This window comes from Sebastes fasciatus, chromosome 8, assembly GCF_043250625.1.
Source record: "Sebastes fasciatus isolate fSebFas1 chromosome 8, fSebFas1.pri, whole genome shotgun sequence".
Taxonomy (NCBI): Eukaryota; Metazoa; Chordata; class Actinopteri; order Perciformes; family Sebastidae; genus Sebastes; species Sebastes fasciatus.
Genome location: NC_133802.1, coordinates 27,143,934 through 27,165,487, shown reverse-complemented (window position 1 = coordinate 27,165,487; position 21,554 = coordinate 27,143,934). Strand labels below are relative to the sequence as shown.

The following is a 21,554-nucleotide window of genomic DNA, read 5'->3' as shown; positions in this document are numbered from 1 at the left end:
TTTCTTTGTCTTATCACCCTCTCTCTCTCTCTCTCTCTCTCTCTCTCTCTCTCTCTCTCTCTCTCCTGTATGTCAGTAGATGAGTTTACTGAACACACATGCTGCACAGTCACATGAGTTCACACATTAATGCTGTATTTAAGACCAGTAACAGTCTTGCCTAAGAGCACCTTGGTGGAGGAATGTATCAGAAAAAAGATTGCCATTACCTAATTTTACTATTTACGATCAAGCTACAGTAACACATTGTTTCATGCATCATTAAGTATTTTTCTGTTTCTATTAAAGCTTCAGTAGTCAGAAGGTTTTTGGCATCATTGGGCAAAAATTCCATAATAACCTTTCAGCATATTGTAATTCAAGTGCTCTGAGAGAATGTCATTCACATACACTTCAACAGGAAATAAACTGGGACACATTTAGTATGTTTACGTTTAAAACTGTGAAATTGTCTAAATATTGTAGATTTGTGACATCACAAAAGGACAGAAATCCTAACAGCTTGTTTCAAATGCACAGTTTCTGAATACGGGCTGTGTGTATTTATCCGTGGATTGAGCGTTTTGATAGTTTAACAGTATTTATATAGCACTTAAACCTGCTTTATGATATAAAAGACATGAAAATCTCCCTTTTTACAATATGGGACCTTTAAGTATGTTTTCATTAGTGTATAATCACTTGATAGTTCCACTGAAACCTGAATAGAACCAGAAGTTTCATTCACACTACAAACCACACCAGTGTGTGAAGTTTTCCTTGACAGTGCACCACCTACACACTTACACACACAGAGGCATTGCGGCAGAACAATAGAGCAACGTACCAACGAGCCTAATTAATTTTCCCTAACAGGCTTCGTTCACTCAACAATTAACAAGGACCGTAATCGGGCAGAGCGGGAGGAGGGGGATGACGGGCCTTCTTTGAAGCTATGCATCAGCTATTCTGTGTTTGAAGTAAACTGATGAACACATGAGTGTAGGTGTGAGCGCATTAATGCAATGTAATGTGTGTGTTTGTGACTCACCGTGGTCGTGTGCAAATACCAGCAAGGACAGATCCTTCAGTCTCTGTGCAATCTCATCATACTTCCCACAATGCTCCCCGGCCCCGTGGACAATATACACCAGAGCCCTGTGAGGAGGAGGAGGAGGAGGAGAGGAAAGAGTTAATTCACAAAGGCAGATCGACATTTGGCCTCCTTCTCTCTCTTTTCTATCTCTCACGCACACAGAGACAAACAAACAAACAACAAATGTTTGCATTTTCTCCATGGGCGCATCATCATTCCTTGATTAATCAAACTGTTCTGGTTGAGGTAAATCTTTTAGAGATTTCTCTCCTTCAGTGCAGGACTTTATAGAAAGAGAGGCGGGCTGTGAGATGGAGGAAGTGATGGAGTGGAGACAAGTTTAAAGCAGAAATGTACATTGAAGGAAGAAATACGAACAATCTGCAAAAATCCTCACTGACGGACCGTTGTGGGATTTTGTGTGTGAATTTCTTTTCAGGTTAATATATCTCTGTACGTCATTGCTTTGACTACATGTGAGAGACAGAGATGACAGAAAAAAATGATGAGAATGTTCTCAGAGATAACAGCTATCATCCATCCATCTGTCTGTCTGTCTGTCTGTCTGCCTCGACACACCCCTTCCTTCCTGACTCAAAACAAACACGGAGAGTATCCATTAAAACCTTCAGCAAAATCTATGCAAATTCTACTTCAGAACAGTTTCCATCTCAGTGCTTTATAATGTATTCACTCGATGAGGCTGCATGGAAATAAACACTACAGATCCTGAAGTTTTCCTGTTGGTTTGAAACAGAACCATTTTGTTGATGAGGAAATTATGCAGTAAATTGCTCTGGAATTTCATTTCTCACATAAATGACATTGTACATATAAGAAGCATCTTTTTAAGTTTCAGAGTATTTGTTTTGTTTGTTTCAACCCTGCTCATGGAGAGAGGTTTTTGTATTTTGCACGTTGGCAGATGTTTCAATTAAAATTCAATTAGGAGCCACTTTACTATCTCCTCCGAGGCAAACTTGTGTCAAAACAGCGCAGCTTGCTTTCAAAGAGGTTTGTTGGAGTTTATGCAGTACCAAGAAACAGATGGGGATAAGTAAAGTGTTTTAATAATAATAATGTATCAAATGACAAAACAATGTGAAAGGGGACGAACACAACTTTACTGATTTGGTTGGGTCTCACCGCTCTCATAGTGCTGTTTTCATTCAGAGAAAAAGCTATAAAGACTTATTGGACGCTAACTGCTCAACACCAAACAGCAGACAGATGCAGTTAGAGACTAGCTGGTGAACATAGTGGAGTATTTGTCAAACATGGCTCAAAGGTAAAGCTACAACCAACACTGAATGTCAAAAACATGCTCTTTAAAAAAAAAAAAAATGGACTCATTATGTAAAAGCTAGCTGGATAATCTCTTGTTAATTTCGCCTATTAAATCCATTTCAGTTGGAGTAGAGAGATGCTGACAAAGAAGAGAGGTTAAAGCTGCAGTAGGCAGTATATTTTTGGCACCATAGGGCAAAACTTCCATAATAACCTTTCAGCATATTGTAATTCAAGTGTTCTGAGAGATAACTAGACTTTTGCTCCTCCTCATGGCTCTGTGACGGGAGACTTTGACCAATCACAGCTCATTTCATTGAGAGAGTGTTCCTATTGGCTTTGCTACGATCAAGACAAGATGATTCTGAAAACATTTGAGGCGAGAAATAGGCATTAACGTAACATAATATTGATTCATATTTGATCAGCGCTGCCTAGTTTGACTGTTTCGTCGGAGTTCGCGAGTGATTGACAGCCGGCTATCATAGACGGCAGTTGGACAGCGGACCTCAGATCAGCTCTGACTGGTTGTTTTCCTCCGGTCTGTGAAATCTTGCAGATGCTGTTAGAAGCAACGGAGGACACAAAGGAACATGATTTTTGTCAGGTTACCTGTTTCATGTACTACTGTCACGATATAACGTTTTATAAAAAATAACTTTTTTTAATCATATTTGCTCCAATCTCGCCTACTTCAGCTTTAAGAAGATGTAAAATATATATTCTATAAAAAAAAAAAATGGTGGTTTAACTTCATGTTTACTCAGAAAGAGAGACTTTTTGCTAATTAATGCACCGGCTGTGAGATCCATTTAAAAAAAAAAAAAAAAGGTTCTACTTCTTCTATCAGTGCATATTAAGCAGCGGAGCAGCACTGAAACGCTGCAGTGTTCTCGCTCTAAGCAGCAGCAGTGCTGAGAAGCCTGTGAGAGCTTCAATCAGCAGCAGACAATTAGCCCAAATGTATTCAGCGACAGAGAAAAAAGGGGAATGGAGTGAAACAGGGAGAGAGTGAGCGAGAGAGAGAGTGTGAGCTAGAGTAGACGAGTAGAATAAGAGTAGCTGTTCATCAGGCTTCATTAGCAAATCACTCTGATTTCACTCGCTGCTCTTTCCCTCCTTTTAGAGAAGCCATCGCCTCGGGGCTGAGACTTCCTCTGCACTTGTTGGCTCACAATGAGTGTGTGTGTACATGTACTGTATGTGTGTGTGAGTGTGAATGAGTGTCTTTGTATAGGCACAATGTTCTGTAACACACATGCCGGGGGGCAGCGAGGGATTAATGGGGCTAATCTGGGTTCATTGTAAAGACGACTGTACACTGCACACTCCACTGAAAACCACAATGTGACATTTTTAATTTTGCTGTCTTTCCTTCTCTAATATTCTCTCCGTCCACTCTTCTCTAAATACCTCTCTCTTTCTCCTTTTCTCTCCATCTTTGCTTCCTCAAAAAGAGGGAAGAGAAAATACGTCTGGTGACAGCTAACAGTGGGAGATGTAAGGTCTGCAAGGATTTAATTACCCAGAAATCAAATCTCAACAGATGTCTGCATTCATTCAGAAAGAGGCATCTGCACACAAAGTGACAATATTCAGGCATCTTCAGTATGTCGACTCAGCTGTGCAGAGCCAGCCCAGTATTTCCACTTTGCTAAAAGTGGTCTGGCAAGACTCAAGAGGCAGTTGCTCTGAGCGAGTGTTACGTCAACAGGCTGTGACATTCTGCCACTGTACTACTTTACCCAGACATCAACCTGAAGCCTTCCTTCACCTGGGTGGACAAAAGCACGACAGCCTGGGCGAGTCTTTGTTACAGAAAAAGACCAATGACAACTCTGTTAAAAGACTTATCAACATGGCAGCTTTGAAAATGTGAAATGTAGGGCTGACCCCTCTTAGTCGACTAATTTTTCTTTAGTAGATTAGTCATTCTTTATGCTTTTTTTCATGCTGAATGACTTATTTCCAAGAAACTTATGATCGCATCTCTGGTAAACAAGATTTGACGTGGTGCTTTTGTGTGATCCTTTGTGGAGAAACTCAGTTTTACAGAGTTACTAATCGATTAGTCGACAAAATCATGTTAGTTGACTAAGAATCTTTTCTTTGGTCGAGGACAACCCTAGTGAAATGTCTTTTAAACGTTCGAGTAAGGGTTAAATCAGCAGCAACTGGACTTGGTCTAGATTCTTGAAGATGTTTCACTTCTCATCCAAGAAGCTTCTTCAGTTCTGGCTGACTGGTAGGGGAACCCAGGGATTTAACCTCTGTGGGGTCGTTAGCAGGATAATAGAAACCGCTCAGTACATTGGTGCTCCTAGGTGTGATGACTGTAGTGTTTCTCCGATTGTAGTGTTTCTCCTAGGTGATTATAGTGTTTCTCCTAGGTGTTTCTACTATCCTGCTAACGACCCCACAGAGGATAAATCCCTGGGTTCCCCTACCATTCAGCCAGAACTGAAGAAGCTTCTTGAATGAGAAGTGAAACGTCTTCAAGAATCTAAACCAAGTCCAGTTGCTGCTGATTTAACCCTTACTCGGATACCATGACCTGGATGACTGAGAACCTCCTTTCTGGATACATTCTAGGCTTAAAGTAGCCGCGCTGTTGCAGAATGATGCTTTATTTTGTATAAATATAATAAATGACCTGCAGCACTGACTGATTGTGAGCTGTTTTAGTGACTTAGGGGTCATCTGATTACCTTTAACTTTGAGTTAGGACTGAAATGACCCTTATTTTTAGGAGTTTCTCCTAACACAGCCCATGAGGAGCAGGCAGCAACCTCCGGGTCTGAGAAGTGAAGCCAAAGCGGACGTGCCTTAAACTTGTATTCTCTCTAACAGCCAGCAGGGGGCGACTCCACTGGTTGCAAAAACAAGTCTGATTGTATAAAAGTCTATGAGAAAATGAGCCTACTTCTCACTTGATTTATTACCTCAGTAAATATTGTAAACATGAGTTTATGGTCTCATTCGCTAGTTTCAAGTCTTCTTCAATACAGCATGATGTTCATTTAGTAAATTATGATCCCATTTAGAGTCAAATAGACCATAAAGCAGGGGATGCTTTAGGGCGTGGACTTCTGGTTGCAAAAGAACAAGATGGCGACGGCCAAAATACAAAACTTGAGGCTTCAAAAAACACAGTCCACAGACCAATGGGTGATGTCACGGTGACTACGTCCACTTCGTATATACAGTCTATGGTTAGGAGCTACGTTTTGACTTAGGATGTTTGGTATTGTGAATGATAACTTCCATTTGAAGGCAAAGTAGCATTGACCAATCACAGTCAAGTGAGGGCAGGACTTAGCAGGGAAAGTATCCCAATGAACACCTTGAAAGTATATTTACCTGTATGTTGTACAGGGATGTTTTATATTCAAGACTTCAACTATTGATTATTCTAATTATTGCTAAAGCTTTTAATGACTTTTTTAATCAAGTGATTGTTTAATCTATAAAAATGTGCTATAGTAAACACAATAATGTTCAGAAGTGGATGTTCTTCCCTTGGAAATGGGAGCAGCTACACATGAACACTAATCTTTAGGGCTATTATCACCTTCATGATTATTCTCTGCTGGTATTGATTCTTTTAGCTGAAGTACTTTAATCTTCCGGTAACAAGAAAAGAGGCTTTTCTTCCTCATTATCTCTCTTCAGCCTCTCTCTCTCATCTCTCATGGGAACTGGAGACCCACTTGTCTCCCACACCGGTTTCAGTTGCTGGAACAACATGGCTTATAACCAGCCTTATTAAAACACAGAGAGAGAGTGAGGGAGTGTTTAGTCCTCCCTCTGGCTCTACTCGGAGCTACTCCAAACAACCACAGGCCCAAAACAAAGACAAGACCCTAATCCCCTTAATGCAATGCTGACTGGCTGCTCCAAGATTATTTAGGAACTCACATACTTTCCAACTGTGCTTGAACGCCACATTCTGCACTTTTCGACTGGGAATTTCACACGAAAAGCAAACCTATTATTTTCTGGATTGATTGATTAGTTGTTTGGTCTATAAAATGCCAGAATTTTTTTTTTACAAAGCCCAAGATGACGTCCTCAAATGTCTTGTTTTGTCCACAACTCAAAGATATTCAGTTTACTGTCATAGAGGAGAAAAGAACCCAGAAAATATTCACATTGAGATCAGAATCGTTTCAGAATAATTGATGCAAACTCGAGAATTTATCTCGACCCTTCCTTCTTAATCAGTTGTTTTCATTATTTTCAGGGCTGCAGTTAGTTGTTTGGTCTATAAAATGTCAGAAAATGGTGAAAAAATGTCGATCAGTGTTACCCAAAGCCCAAGATGACGTCTTCAAATGTCTCGTTTTGTCCACAACTCAAAGATATTCAGTTAACTAAGAGGAGTAAAGAAGACCAGAAAATATTCACATTTAAGAAGCTGGAATCAGAAAATTTTGACTTTTTTTCTTAAAAAAATCCTCAAACCGATTAATCGATTATCAAAATAGTTGACGATTAATTTAATAGTTGACGACTAATCGATTAAGTATTGCAGCTCTACTTACAAGTTGACATGCAGCATCAGGACTGTGTTAGCATGATATGCCTTTGACAAAGACATTTTGGCATGTGACAGCAGCAGCAGCAGGTGTAAATAATAAAATTAATGAGGGCTGAATTCCATTTAGTTGCTTCAGTTTCAGGGTGCTGGTACCGTGCATGCTGGCTCCGTGCATGCTGGCTCACTGTTTTCCTACTAGAACAAGTCCACATGTCTGCTGTGAAAAAGGCTTATACCACCCAGTCTCTTCCGTTTTTGTTGCGCCTGATTGGGCACGACAAGGTTTAATAAGGCAGAATAACTTAAAAAAACATTATATTTCACATTTAAAAAAGTTGACTGTGACAAGTCTCTGGGGCAACTGTTCAATGACGAGGATGTGTATAGCTTTTGCTGATGTGCTCTTATATAAACATACTCTGTGGAGTTAAATTAACACTGAAGGTTTTGGCGTCCGTTTGTCCAGACTGGACCGGAGCCAGAGGACGAGGCAGAGCGACCGAACACTGGCATGTTAATGCGATTAATAGACTTAAGACTGCTCAGAACTTAGTGGGGTGTATGTGTGTGTCGCTTTCCTTTAATCTCAGTGTGAGTGTAGGAAAAAGACCCACAAATTGCTGAGCTTTCTTTGAAGAGCTGCCCAAAGGAAGTGATGTACAACGTGTGTGTGTGTACTTATACGTACAGTATGTGGGTGGGTGACCACATCAGTGCTGTTAAGTGCAGACTCAGTGAATGTACAGTTATATGGGTGTGTATAGAAATATAGAGGTAAAGATTAAAGGAAAAGAGAGAGAAGAGGACCAAAGATAGAACGAGAAGATATATGTGAGACGGAGAGGAAACAGGACATCAGCAGCAGCTTCGGAAAAGCCAAAACTTTTTAAGACTGTAAAACTAAAATAAAGAAACCACATGATGACCAGCCTGCCAAATTATAAACTGAACGAAGAGTATTCCAGGTACAGTGACTGTACTTGAAACAAATCCTATTTAATTTAGGGCTGTCAATCGTTTAAAATATTTAATCACGATTAATCGCAGGATCGTCCATAGTAAATCGCGATTATTCACAAATTAATCACATTTTTTATCTGCTCAAAATGAACCTTAAAGGGAGATTTGTCAAGTATTTAATACTTTTATCAACATTGGAGTGGGCTAATATGCTGCTTTATGCAAATGTATGTATATATTTATTATTGGAAATCAATTAAAAACACAAAACAATGACAAATATTGTCCAGAAACCCTCACAGGTACTGCATTTAGCATAAAAAATATGCTCAAATCATAGCTGTCAGTGTGTCGGTGTGCTGACTTGACTATGACTTGCCCCAAACTGCATGTGATTATCATAAAGTGGGCATGTCTGTAAAGGGGAGACTCATGGGTACCCATAGAACCCATTTTCATCACATATCTTGAGGTCAGAGGTCAAAGGACCCCTTTGAAAATGGCCATGGCAGTTTTTCCTCATCAAAATTTAGCATAACTTTGGAGCGTTATTTAGCCTCCTTCACGACAAGCTAGTATGACACGGTTGGTACCAATGGATTCCTCTGGTTTTCTAGTTTCATATGATGCCACTCTAGCTAACCTCAACCTAAAAATCGCAAGTTGCGTTAAAGGAGTTAGTGGCGGTAAAACGGATTTGCATTAACGTGTTATCGCCTTAACTTTGACAGTCAAATTTTAGAAACTGACTAGCGTTAGCATGTCCCAAGCTGGCTAGCGTATTCACGGTTATCTTGTCAGTTAAAGTAGAAGTAGCCCTGTGAGTAAACGTTGTATTGTAACTGAATTCTGCTCAATTCAAGACTTTTCAATAGTGTTTCAGACACTTTCAGACTTTGTAAGAGAACCCGTGAATTCCCAGGTGACAGGGAGATTTGATGCACTTGGAGCGAAACAAAACGGATATGACAGAGAAGAACAATGTGACAAGTGGAAAATGACATGAAGTCTGAGAGACGAATGAAGTGTGACAAACCAGTATGGAAAAGAAAGTGTGTGTGTGTGTGCTGCACAGAGAAAAACACAAACTGAAAGAGACAGAGGAAACTGCTGTGTGATGGAGTCAAATGGGGGCAGACAGACAGCAGGCGTCCACAGAAGTAAAGTTTACACCAGTGAAGTCAAACCAAAGAGACGCGCAATAATGGAAATCTTAAGACTCATTTTATCAGCTCAACTTTCTTCTTTGCAGAGTGCAGATCTCACTACGGTGGAGCTCAGGGGTATTTCATTTAAAAACGACACATTCACCGTCTATTTCCAGCAATCACAACATGAAATCATCTGCCTGTTGTGAAAAGTTTAACGGGAGACTAAATGTCAGAGGAAGAGCAGAAGGAAGTAGGTCTTGATATCTACCTCATAGGTAAAAAACTGCTATTTTGTCACTTCTTGTTCTTAATTTGCACATATTTGTCGTTGCAGTTTTGCATGTTTGCATGTTTGCATAACTCATTTGTTCTCCTCTTATGTAATTGCCAGGGGCCCAACGGTCCCTTTTTGTAAGACATTATTATTTATCTGCTGCGCAATGCATGTTTGATGCGCTTATGATGCTCGAAACTCACGGAAATTGGCACACACTTCAGAACTGGCGAAAATTGTAAAGTTCCGCAGTTATTGGGGTCGGTGGCGTGGCCAGCGGACTCCATAGCGCCCCCCAAACGAACACCAGTGTTGGGATAATGTTCCTTTTATGCCACGCCATTTTTAATTTTGTGTGTTTTTCATGTATGTTACGCAAACTTTTCCGAACTTCTCCTTGAGGGTTTATCGGATAAGTTTCAAATTTGAATAGTCGTTCCCTCAAATGATGATGTCATGGTGATGTGACAATACACCATTTTAGGCACTTCACAGGTATGGACGCTTTTTCAAACTCCTTCTAGAGGATCCAACAGATCCATCTTAAATTTTGTCAGCAGAACCTCGAACCCATATTGAGTTATAGTCATAGCGTCACCTACTGACAACAGGGAGTCAGCCTTATGTGACAAAGATCATCCGATTTACATGAAATGTACATAATGTTGTCTACATAAGATATACAGCAACATGACGTAAATTTAGTGTGTGTTCTCTAGCGCAACGTAGTGGATACAGGAAGTGGTACAAAATCACGCAGTCCACGCAGGAAATACCGTCTAACTCGCGCACGCAGTGTCTGATGGTCACGGAAACACACATGCTGTGTCCACCGGCGTCCCACCAGAACCCCCAACGTGCGTGAAGCTGCGAGGGCCCGATCATCGCTTGCTTGCAGCTTTAATTGTATTTTTCTTTGATGCATCTTATCACTACTTGCTGTTGCAACATTCCACTTTCCCCATGCGCATCAACAAATTACATTTAATATATCATATTTAATTTAACTATATAGAATAGTTTGATGATTATTTGCACCGTCCATGTCTCAGCTTATTTTAATGTCGCTTATACTGTTATTGATGCGGCATTTCTAACTTACTGTTACAGTATTAATGAAATCCTTACGTCACAAGAGTGGAATAAAAACTGAGTCCTTCTCTGCTTCCTTTTTAAATGAATTTAAATGATAGCAGCGGGCACTTGGAATCACCTACTCGATTAATTTTATGGGAATACAAGTGGCTCTGATATTTTACAGACTGCATTACTCAGACAAGATTTGCCCCCAAGCGCAAGCATGAAGGAAACCATTATAGAGCTTTTATCTTTGTAAAGCATCCTCCGCTGACAAGCGTAACAGCGGCAGCGAGCAGCAGGGAAATGAAATGGTCTGACAAATAAAATCATCCAGACACCATCGGCGAAAAAAACACCGATAACAGCGTGACCTAATTACACAAACTGTGTGTGTGACTGTGAGTTGTACGTAAAGACGAGTGTTATGTGTGTTATGTGAACACACAGGTGCATGTCTGGCTGGTATGCTGGTTTCCATGAGGGGTCAAAGCCACAGTTGCATGTCTATTGGAGGATCTGTCAATCATTGCTGATGACCCTCCCCGCCACCTTTCACCTACTTCCTGGTTCTAGTGAAAGAGCCTTTTCAGGAGCTTATGACCTTTGACCCCATGTTATTCTCACCCAACAAGCAACATTTCAAATAAAGATTTGTTGCTGCATCTTTCAGACTTTTCAATCGTCTGTTTGTCGTGTAATTCATACGGAATAAACAGCATGTTGGCAACATGGTGAACATGAAAAAGCCAATAAGAGAGGAGCTTGTATTTTCTTTCTAAATATGTACTGGTGAATATAAGTACTAGTTTCCTTCCCTGCCTACAGTTTCATGCTCATGTATGTGAAAACTTTAAGGCTTCATTCTGTAAGACAACTGACTTCTGATTGGTATTATTGCACATTTAGCATATTTAAAAACATGAGACAAATGTTCCTATGAATAGATATCCCAATCTCATCTAAACAAAACAGAGGAGGAAGCACATTTAAGACCTGAACTGTACAGACAGTGAGTGTAACAGCCAAAATCAATATCAGGAAGGTTATGCTGACCTTCTTCACACTCAATGTATGTCAGAAGCTTAGTTCACATGTTGCCCTTTTTCATGATAAACTAAGCTAAAGAGCTAAAGAGCTAAGGTTTCACCCCATGTGGTGATAATGATTGGCTCAACAGCGCGATATGCAGTATTATTGCCTCTTTTTTTTTCCAAATTACTTGATTTATCCTGATTTTAGTGCTATATAAACTTTATGGTAAAAAGGGTAAAAAGTGACAGTGACAAGCGCAGCGTTTCAACCTAAAGTTAAACATTTTTCAACTCTCAGCGACCAGAAAAAGCACACCACACGCGCAGCACTCAGCGCAGAATAGACGCTCAGGGCCTCGTCAAGCTACTGCCATTAGAAGCATAATGTAAATATGCGGCGCTCCCATTGCAAAGATTTCAAAAAAGAAAAAAACTTGAACGTTGCTGTTGTGGCAGTTGATTGCCATTCCCTGCGTTTGGCTCGTCAATAGCGTGGTATTGCAATATTGTGGTTATTGTGACAGCCCTACTAGCTATATGTAATATGTTAAGCTATATGTTAATCAAAAGACAGATTTACAAAGCTACCATTGGATGTTTGGGACTTTTCGGTCCACCAGCAACGGATTCATAAATTCATCAGAACAATTCATTAAACCACAAGGACATTTTAAATAGACCAGGATGGCTGACGGTTGGATTTCTGCTAAAATCCACAATAGAGCAAAAAAACAAAAAACTAGCTCCTGTTATAATATTTCCACATTTTGGCTCCCACAATTGTTGCCACAGAAAAACGTCACAATCAGCCAAAGTAATCAAACCTCACCTCCACCACCCTGCCGGTTTACACAAAGAACACACCTTGCACGGGTCTTTCCCCATTCAGTTAGTGGGAGATTAAATATCAAACAGCTGGCTTAACTTCCGCGTTTTTAACTAAACAAACACCCCATGTCATAAACTATCTGGCCTACAGTTGATCCAGTTAGTTGAGTCAATACATGCAGGTCTGGTATTCTCAAACTGCTGCCTGTCGCCATGGTTGCAGCACATCACAACTTTAATAGTGTTGATACATCGTTTAAGCCATTTTCAAGCAAAAACATAGTCTAGTCCAGCATCTCAACTGTAAGGATCTGGTGCTTTTCTTTGACGTATGTGATAGCAAACTTAGACAAAAACAAGCAATGTAAAGAAATTGTGTTTTTTCACTATTTTCATCCAGTTCATGGATTAAATCATCAGATTAATTGGCAATAAATAATAAAAATGGAAACTATTGTTAGTTGAAGGCCTGTATTGGTTTACCTTTGAGTACTGACTTACCAGATGACTTACTGGTTACTGCCAACTAGGGCTGTCCTCGACCAAAGAAGTTCTTAGTTGAGAAACACTCATACGATTTTGTTGAGTAATCGATTATAGTTGATTTAATTGACAGATCTGTGAAACTGAGTTTCTCCACAAAGAATCACCCAAAAGCACCACTTTAAATCTTGTGTTTAACAAAGATGTACTCATAAGTTTCTTGGAAATAAGTCATTCAGCATGAAGAAAAGCACAAAAAACAACTTATTGATTAAAGAAATCTTAGATTAATCAACTAATCGACTAAGAGGGGGCAGCCCTACTACCAACAGAAGGATATTATCAGAAGTCACTATATTTACCATTGTCAATGCATGAATTTCATTTGAAATGCGTCACTATAAAACTTTTTATCATGAGTTTGAGTCGTTTGTCTGTTGTTTGAACAAACTGTCTCTCGTCTGGAGATTCCTTTGATCATCAACGCTTATCACTGCACCAGCTGCTACTGTAGCTGATATGAAACTATTCTTATCACAAAAAGTGCAAAAGATAAATGTTATTTTCAGAAATAATCTATAAACCTAAAATATATCCATCCTTCCATAAAGTATATCGCATGTACTAGATGCAGCTATGATGAAACATCCACAGTGTATATACTAAGAACTTCTAATTCCTATTTCCCATTCATGCCCAATGGCTGTAACCACTTAAAGACTTATAATGCTATAAGCTTCTGGCTGAGATTTCATACATTGGGTTCTGACACGCTGTGTCACATTGTGTTAAATTACTAATCTGACTGCTGCAGTGAGTGGGCTGCTGTGAGTCTGGAGGCTGCATCCATCCAGACCAAAGATACCTCTTTTATTGTGAAGCATCAGAGTGCAGGGGCAGCTTGTGATAAAACAGGAGGTGCGTATCAGAGTATTTCTTTCATGGTTCAGTGTAGGCCGTACGATAGATAGCAGGCGGGAGTTTCTCGTGACACTTGCTCAGCAGTTTTACTCTCTGATGACATCCTGTGAGTAACTTTGTTTTTGCATTAAGAGATTTAGATGGCAACGTGTTCGGGAGATGCTGATTTCACTCTGAACTACCAACTATTATACTCTAATAAACAGCATGTTGAGATCAATAAAGGAGTTTTGGGCAATGATGAGGGTTTTTAATGAACAGCTTCTGTTTTGTCAGCTTATAAAGTGTGCAGTAAACCTACCTCACACAGCTTCTAGGAGCTGCTGGCTCAGCCAAAATAATTTAATTAGTTTGGGCTTCACCGAAGAATTTAATCATCCTGTGAAAGTCTAAACGCAGCTTCTAACGCTTTTTTGTTGCAGTATGTGAACAGTTTTTGCTACAAGAATTGCAGAATGCTCATATTTTGCTGGAACAAACTTGTCAAATTTTAGTAAAATACACATGAAACGGCCACAAAATATCTGCTATTATCAGCTATTAAAAGCACACATTGGTCGACGGGTATACGCTAGGGCTGTCAAAGTTAATGCGACAATAACAAATTTGTTTTAACGCCACTAATTTCTTTAACGCATTAACGCAACTTGCGATTTTTAGGTTGTAGCGGGCTCAGTTTTAGTCCAGTTTCTGGACAATATTTGTAATTTTTTTGTGTTGTTAATTGATTTCCAATGATAAATATATACATACATTTGCAGAAAGCAGCATATTTACCCACTCCCATGTTGGAAAGAGTATTAAATACTTTACAAATCCCCCTTTAAAGGTACATTTTGAACAGATACACATTTTTTTATTAATTTGCAATCAATCATGATTAACTATGGACAATCATGCGATTAATCGTGATTCACTATTCTAACCGATTGACAGCCCTAATATACACATCACAACATGTCATGGAGTCTTGCATGCCTCTCTGTATCATGACTGCTTGCATTTCTAGCCCGGTCACTGGCCGGCCTCCAGCGAGAACGCTCTTATATAACCCATCCAAAGCCTTGGCTCTAAAACAGTTACAACGCCGAGGGATCTGCAGCTATTTTAAGCCTGCAGTGATTCAGCTTTTTACTTCCAAAAAACATGATTTACAGAAGGAAAATAAAGCTGTCTGGGAATGCCAATCAAATTTGTTATTTGGTTTATTGGTGCTTATTGGCAGGAAGAGCAAGAAAATATTTCTTAGAGCTGGTTATTCATTACCAAGGCTCTTTGTTGACGAGCTTGAAATATGTGAGCAAGTAGTAGATTTCTGTTCATGTGGGAGTGTGGGTCCAGGAAAGGGCTCCTGTGTGACCGCAGTAAGGCATCAGTCCTCAGAGGTATTGTGGGTAATAACATGTTTGTCCCACTGCCTGAGCACAATCATTTACCTTTTTAACAAGAGCTGTCGGAGTGCATCAGGCTGAGAAGTTCAATCCAACCACAAAAACAGCGTCTCAATGTTTGCTACTCACATACACAGATATCTGCACACATGTATACAAGCATCTGCATGTACAAATACAGAATAAATCATGGATGACTGCAGAATAAACATGCAAACTATTGTAAACTATGAGCCGCATTTTATGGAGCTATTATGTAGAGGAGGCACAGACACGGGGTTAATGAGTCACTGCTCTACTGAGTGGTGTGAACCGCGTGATACAGAGATCAGTAATGTCTTGACTCCAGATGTTTTGTGGGCATTCCTGTCGCATCCCTTCCCTTCTGTGCTCTCGTACCGCATGCAATTGTGTGGTTTGTAAGCGAGCTTTCAGTGTGACATCTGCGTTCAGTTTCATGCACCGCCACGGCCAACAGAGCGCGTAGCAAGAGGGCCTCCAGCAGCAGACTACATTCCACCAGTTACCAAGTGTTTTTTTATAAACAGGACCCGTTAATCATCTAGTTGTATTGTTTGATGTCTTTTTGGCGAAGAGAGACACTAACCAGAATGCCTGATGAGTCAAGGTCACAGGCCTTTTGCAAATCAGTTCATTAGAATATCATTTGAATCAAAAACAAGGAGCATCCTCAAAACAAAACGGTTTATGAGTGTGAGGAAACAGATGTTGTTATTTGATAGCCAGCATCTCCTCATGCTTGGAAAGTACAAAACAAAGTGAGGAGGAAACCACAGCCTATCATACGTTTGCTTGAGGACTGTAAATTATTTTTAATCTAGTGAGCCAAACACACAAAGTGTAACTAGGTTAGTTTTTTCCAGCTGAAATCTGTAACTTTCTGCATTTTGTTGTCCTTCCCAGCCCCAAAAATCTGCTTAATATTTCACTATAATAAAGCAGTAAATATACTGTTTATGTTTTAACTTATTTAGTGGGTTGAACTGTTCCTGGGTCTTTTTTAAAAACAAGGTCATGACACAGTATGAGTCACTGGTGCATCTGGTAGTCGCCACTATGAGGAGATTAACATAATTATAATGTTTTTAACGAGCTTGGGTTGCAGATTGCCCCTTGGAGACCGTGTGTAACCATGGTAACCCGTGCCGACCTCATGTGACCAAAACAATGGTTTGTGAGTAATTTTAAATATATATATTACGCTGAGAAAAGTGAGATCTTATACTTACACTTAAATTTAAGTGTTATTGATATTACAGAACTGTCTGTCGACGTCCCTTATTAACGTTGTCGTCACTACAGCATTGCATTGTGGGATTATTTATAGCGCCAGTAGTGTTCAGCGTTGCATATTGTAATATTTCACTAGAAATAGTGAGCAATTTGCAACTTACTTGGCCTACAGTTGATCCAGTTAGTCAATAAATGCAGGCCTGGTATTCTCAAACTGCTGCCTGTCGCCATGGTTGCAGCACATCACAACTTTAATAGTGTTGATACATCGTTTAAGCCATTTACTGGCAAAAACATTTTCTAGTTCCAGCATCTCAACTGTAACGATGTGGTGCTTTTCTTCTTTGTCTTGTCTGATAGCAAACTAAAAATTCTTTGGTTATTAGACAAAACATGCAACGTAAAGACGCCTCTTTGGTGATGTTTTAATCCAGAAGTAAACTGATTACTTAAAGGGGACATATCGTGCTCATCTTCAGGTTCATACTTGTATTTGGGGTTTCTACTAGAACATGTTTACGCGCTTTAATGTTCAAACAACACATTGTTTTTCTCAAACTGTCTGTGTGAATAAACCTGTATTCACCCTCCATCAGAAACGCTCCGTTTTAGCGAATTTCAACGGAATAGCAACGGAATTGCGTTGCTAGGAAACAGCTCGTGTCCATGTTTACTTCCTGTTAGCTGAGTTCATCCACATACACTGCAACAGGAAATAAACTGGGACACATTTAGAATGTTTAAAACTGTGAAATTGTCTAAATATTGTAGATTTGTGACATCACAAATGTACAGAGATCCTGACGGCTTGTTTCAAATGCACACGTTTCTGAATACGAGCTGTGTGTATTTCTCCGTGGATTCGGCGTTTTGATACTTTCACAGTATTTATATATCACTTAAACCTGCTTTATAATATAAAAGACATGAAAATCATCTCACTTTTTACAATATGGGACCTTTAAATAAGGGGTCGGACCAGGACTTTAATATGACTCTAGATGACTGAGATTTATATATCTATATGACTATAGGTGTTATAAGCAAGGACCTGGGCCAAATGTCTATGTGCATTTATTACTTTTGAGTTACTGAGTTACAGCTCAACCAAGTCGGCTACTTTTTTCAGCCAGTGTTACTCCTCATAATGTAGTAAATGCTGTGACAGTCTATGGAAAATGAGGAGTGTTGATTGGAGAGTTGTTTGGTGTAGTAGAGGGTATACGCAGGTGGTATAGGCTACCCACCTCTTTTTCTGGCGGTTTACAGTATTACCACTTATCAGCCAAAAAGCCACTGGATTATATAAGAGAGTATACCCAGTATACCCTCATCAACGATCACTACACCACTGATGAAGCTGGTGTGACTCCTGTATATTAACTCAGATGAGTATGGATTCATGCACACTGTTGTGAGTGTTGTTGTTACACTCTCAGACATATATTTGCAATGACCAGGCAGAGTTAGAGACTACACCCAAAGTGTGCTCTTTTTAACATGTGGTCCAGAACTGCATGCACACACACACACACACACACACACACACACACACACACACACACACACTGAAGATTAACGTGCAGGAAGTTGCATTCCTCATGTGACTGCAGAACTGAAAGCAACCATGTGGATAGTCTCTTTCCTCACAGCAACACAGGATTAACAGCACTTATAATGAAGCCAACACTCATGCATCACGCGCACACACACACACACACGCACACGCACACGCACACGCACACATAGCCTGAGCATACTGTACACACATACAGAGGTAGCCTAAGATACAGTATCTACAACAGAGAGACACTGTCCGGTTCTCCACTGACCTTGGCGGGCCGTTGGGCTCCCAGTAGCGGCAGAACAGGTGCAGTCCGTCGGCGTTGATGATGTGCTGCAGGTCGGTGTAGGGGACTCCCTGCGGGCTCCGCCGCGGAGGAGCGTCTCCCGGCTCGGGCATGGAGGAGTCTGCAAGAAGAGAGACACGGAGCAGCGATGAGAACCAGGAGAACGAGGAGAACACATCGCTGCCGTAGAGCAAGTAGCTGAAGCCGGCGACGAGCAGGCAGGTGGCGGCGGTCACGGTGTTCATTGGTTGGTTGGATCTTTGTTTTGGAGCGCGTTTTGCAGCGTGCATCAGTTTGTGGGCTTTGGATGTGTCGGATGTAATGCTGAGCTGCAAACACACACACACACGCACACACACACACACACATGCGTTACGTCACTAGACCATATGGTCTCTCTCTCTCTCTCACTCTCTCTCTCTCAATTCAATTCAATTTCCATTCAATTTGCTTTATTGGCATGACTGTCAGGTGAACAATATTGCCAAAGCGTCAATTCAATAATAAAAAAAAGAACAAAATAATAATAAAAATATATATATATACACGTATATACAATTCATTAAGCAAATTACAATATATATATATTTTCTTAACCTCTCTCTCTCTCTCTCATATTCTCTCTCTCTCTCTCTCTCTCTCTCTCTCTCTCATTCAAATTAGCTTTATTGTCATAACCATAATTACAATAATGACACTTAAAAAGTGCCAAAATGTTGTAACCTATGAGTCGGCTACAATAAGAAAACAACAACAACAGATGGTTTGCACATTACTAGACTGTTCAATGTCCATTACAACAATAACTGCATTACTATAGCCTACTATGTTAGGAAAGAAAAACAAATCATAAAAACAATATAACCTATGATAAGATGAGAGTTTAACAACTGAGTGTATGTCATATAGGAACAATAAAAGGGATAAAAAAAATAATAATTTGGATGATTTTGATTTATCATTTTCACTAGCTATTTCTATTAATGTTTAAAAAACATATCTGATCAACGTCCATAACAACAATAACGGCATTACTATAGCATACTGTAAGGAAAGAAACTCATAAAAACTATAGAATAAAACAATATAACCTATGATAAGATGAGAGTTTAACAACTGAATGTCATATAGGAACAATAAAAGGGATTTTTTTAAAAAACAACTAATTTGAATGATTTTGATTTATCATGTTCACTATTATTTCTATCAATGTTTAAACAAATATTTACATAAACATTTACTAACATCACTAGCCTATATCAATGCATTTGAATTAAAAGAAATCACTAGGCTATACCTCTGCCAGACCTTGCAAACCTGCACACACCAATCATCTTTATGCATTCCTCTTTCTCCTGAAGCACACTTCCCCCTTCCTCCCATCTATCCCTCTTTACACACCAGACCTCCCTGCCTGGCATCAGGTCCAGCTGGATACTGGATCCACATCATGTTAATGGCATGTGCAGCATTACAATGAAGAGGACAGTAAATAGCCTGCATGGTGTGAAGCTATTTCCTGAGGTGATCAGGTTTCGTCTCTCAGGTTTAGTGACCTGAAAGCTTGTGTTGTCCAATATTTAATTAGGTTATAGCCAATTGGTCAATAAAAAACATGAGCAAACTATATGTGGCTGTTGGTGAGATACAGTATGGAAAAGCTTTGGGTCGCCTTTTATCCTCAATAACAGGCAGGGAAATCATTTCAGCTGCACATGACAGGATCATAACAGAAGACACGAATAACAATGAGAAGTGTGCATCACTAAACTTGTAACTATAGGCCCTATATATATATATATATATATACATGTGAGTACCTATCATTATTGGAAACTGCACCAACCTTTTTAGAACTGCTTTTAATGTATAATTAATATTGTGTTTTTATATTTTTATGATCATTTTATCTGTGTAAAGTGTCTTTGAGTATCCAGAAAAGCGCTATATAAATAAAATGTATTATTATTATTATTATTATTAAACTGCTCTCATGACGTGTGCGTAAAAAAAACCTCCCTTTTGTTTTCATCTCTTGCTGCATATCATCCACATTCAGCATGCACATGGGACTGAAAGACTAACAGGACAGTATAGGAGGATTATTCCCCTGCACACATCTATAGAAAGAGCAATGCAATGCAAAAGCTGACAATGTGGATACAGCCTTTGTAAAGGATCGATTGATCTGGTGTGACTGGTTATCGATGTCAGTGCGCCATAAGAACAGGCTCGTGTGGAATACGCGCTTCTCTCCAACATTAATATTTTGGTCTGCGGGTTTTTATGTGAGAAGAAAAAAGATGAATGGAAGAAGCCAGAGGAGATGAGAGCATGTGAGCATCACTGCAAAAAAACTACAAGTCACATTGGTGTAAAGCTTATGGTGATAGTGGAGATTAAAACGCACTGGAGTGTCCATAATAAGAAGAATATCACAAGCATATTATGAGGATATGATAGAGATGGAACCAACCTGTGCAGGAGCGTCTGCAGTGAAGTTTCAGCTTCTTCTCGGACTCTCTAATCTCTCTCTCTCTCTCTCTGTATGGAGGATATGTCTCTCTCTCTCTCTGTAGTGAGGATATGTCTCTCTCTCTCTCTCTCTGTAGTAAGGATATGTCTCTCTCTCTCTCTGTAGTGAGGATATGTCTCTCTCTCTCTCTCTCTCTCCGATGCTCTGCTCTCGCCACCCGCTAAGAGAAGAATGCAGTCAGCGACGTTTGGGTTGAAACTAAATAAGTATTCACACACACACCCTCTCTCTCTCTCTCTCTGTTACACACACACTATCTCTCTCTCACACACACACACACACACATACAGTGCACATTTTCCCCAGAGGACGAGATACACAGCTCTTCTCTCGCCCCTTGGTCTGTTTAGCCTCATTTAAAATCACCCACCATGGTTGAGTCTACATGGTTCACATGCTCTACTAGGGGTGTCACTTTATATACCAGTATTTAACGATGTTAAAGATACCTATTGTGTTTATTTTGAGGTGCATACTTGTATTTTAGGTTTCTACTAGAACATGTTCATATGTTTTAATGTTCAAAATAACACATTATTTGTGTCATACTGTCTGTGTGAATATACCTGTATTCACCCTCTGTCAGAAACGCTCCGTTTTAGCGAATTCTTCTTTGTCTTGTGTGATAGCAAACTAAAAAATCTTTGGGTTTTAGACAAAACAAGCAACATAAAGACGCCTCTTTGGTGATGTTTTAATTCAGTTGATTACTTAAAGGGGGCATATCGTGCTCATTTTCAGGTTCATACTTGTATTTAAGGTTTCTACTAGAACATGTTTATGTGCTTTAATGTTCAAACAACACATTATTTTCCTCATACCATCTGTCTGAATATGCCTGTATTTACCCTCTGTCAGAAACGCTCCGTTTTAGCAAATTCCAACGGAATGGC

General features: G+C 39.7%; 1 protein-coding gene across 4 annotated transcripts in view; it reads right to left on the bottom strand.

Annotated features, from left to right (window-relative positions):
- mgll (monoglyceride lipase) overlaps positions 1 to 20,890 on the bottom strand; it is a 46,693-nt gene extending 25,803 nt beyond the window's left edge. The window contains exons 1-4 of one of the 4 annotated variants that reach the window (XM_074644720.1): positions 20,763 to 20,890; positions 20,602 to 20,731; positions 18,108 to 18,246; positions 1,031 to 1,137 (exon numbers count right to left, since the gene is read on the bottom strand). In XM_074644720.1, coding sequence (XP_074500821.1) covers positions 1,031 to 1,137; positions 18,108 to 18,238 — 238 coding nt within the window. In that variant the 5' untranslated portion in view covers positions 18,239 to 18,246; positions 20,602 to 20,731; positions 20,763 to 20,890. Of the gene's footprint in view, positions 1 to 1,030; positions 1,138 to 18,107; positions 18,481 to 20,601; positions 20,732 to 20,762 lie in introns of those variants that run through there. The other 3 variants (XM_074644719.1, XR_012594997.1, XM_074644718.1) reach the window with 3 other exon arrangements.
- Positions 20,891 to 21,554: the final 664 nt, after the last annotated feature.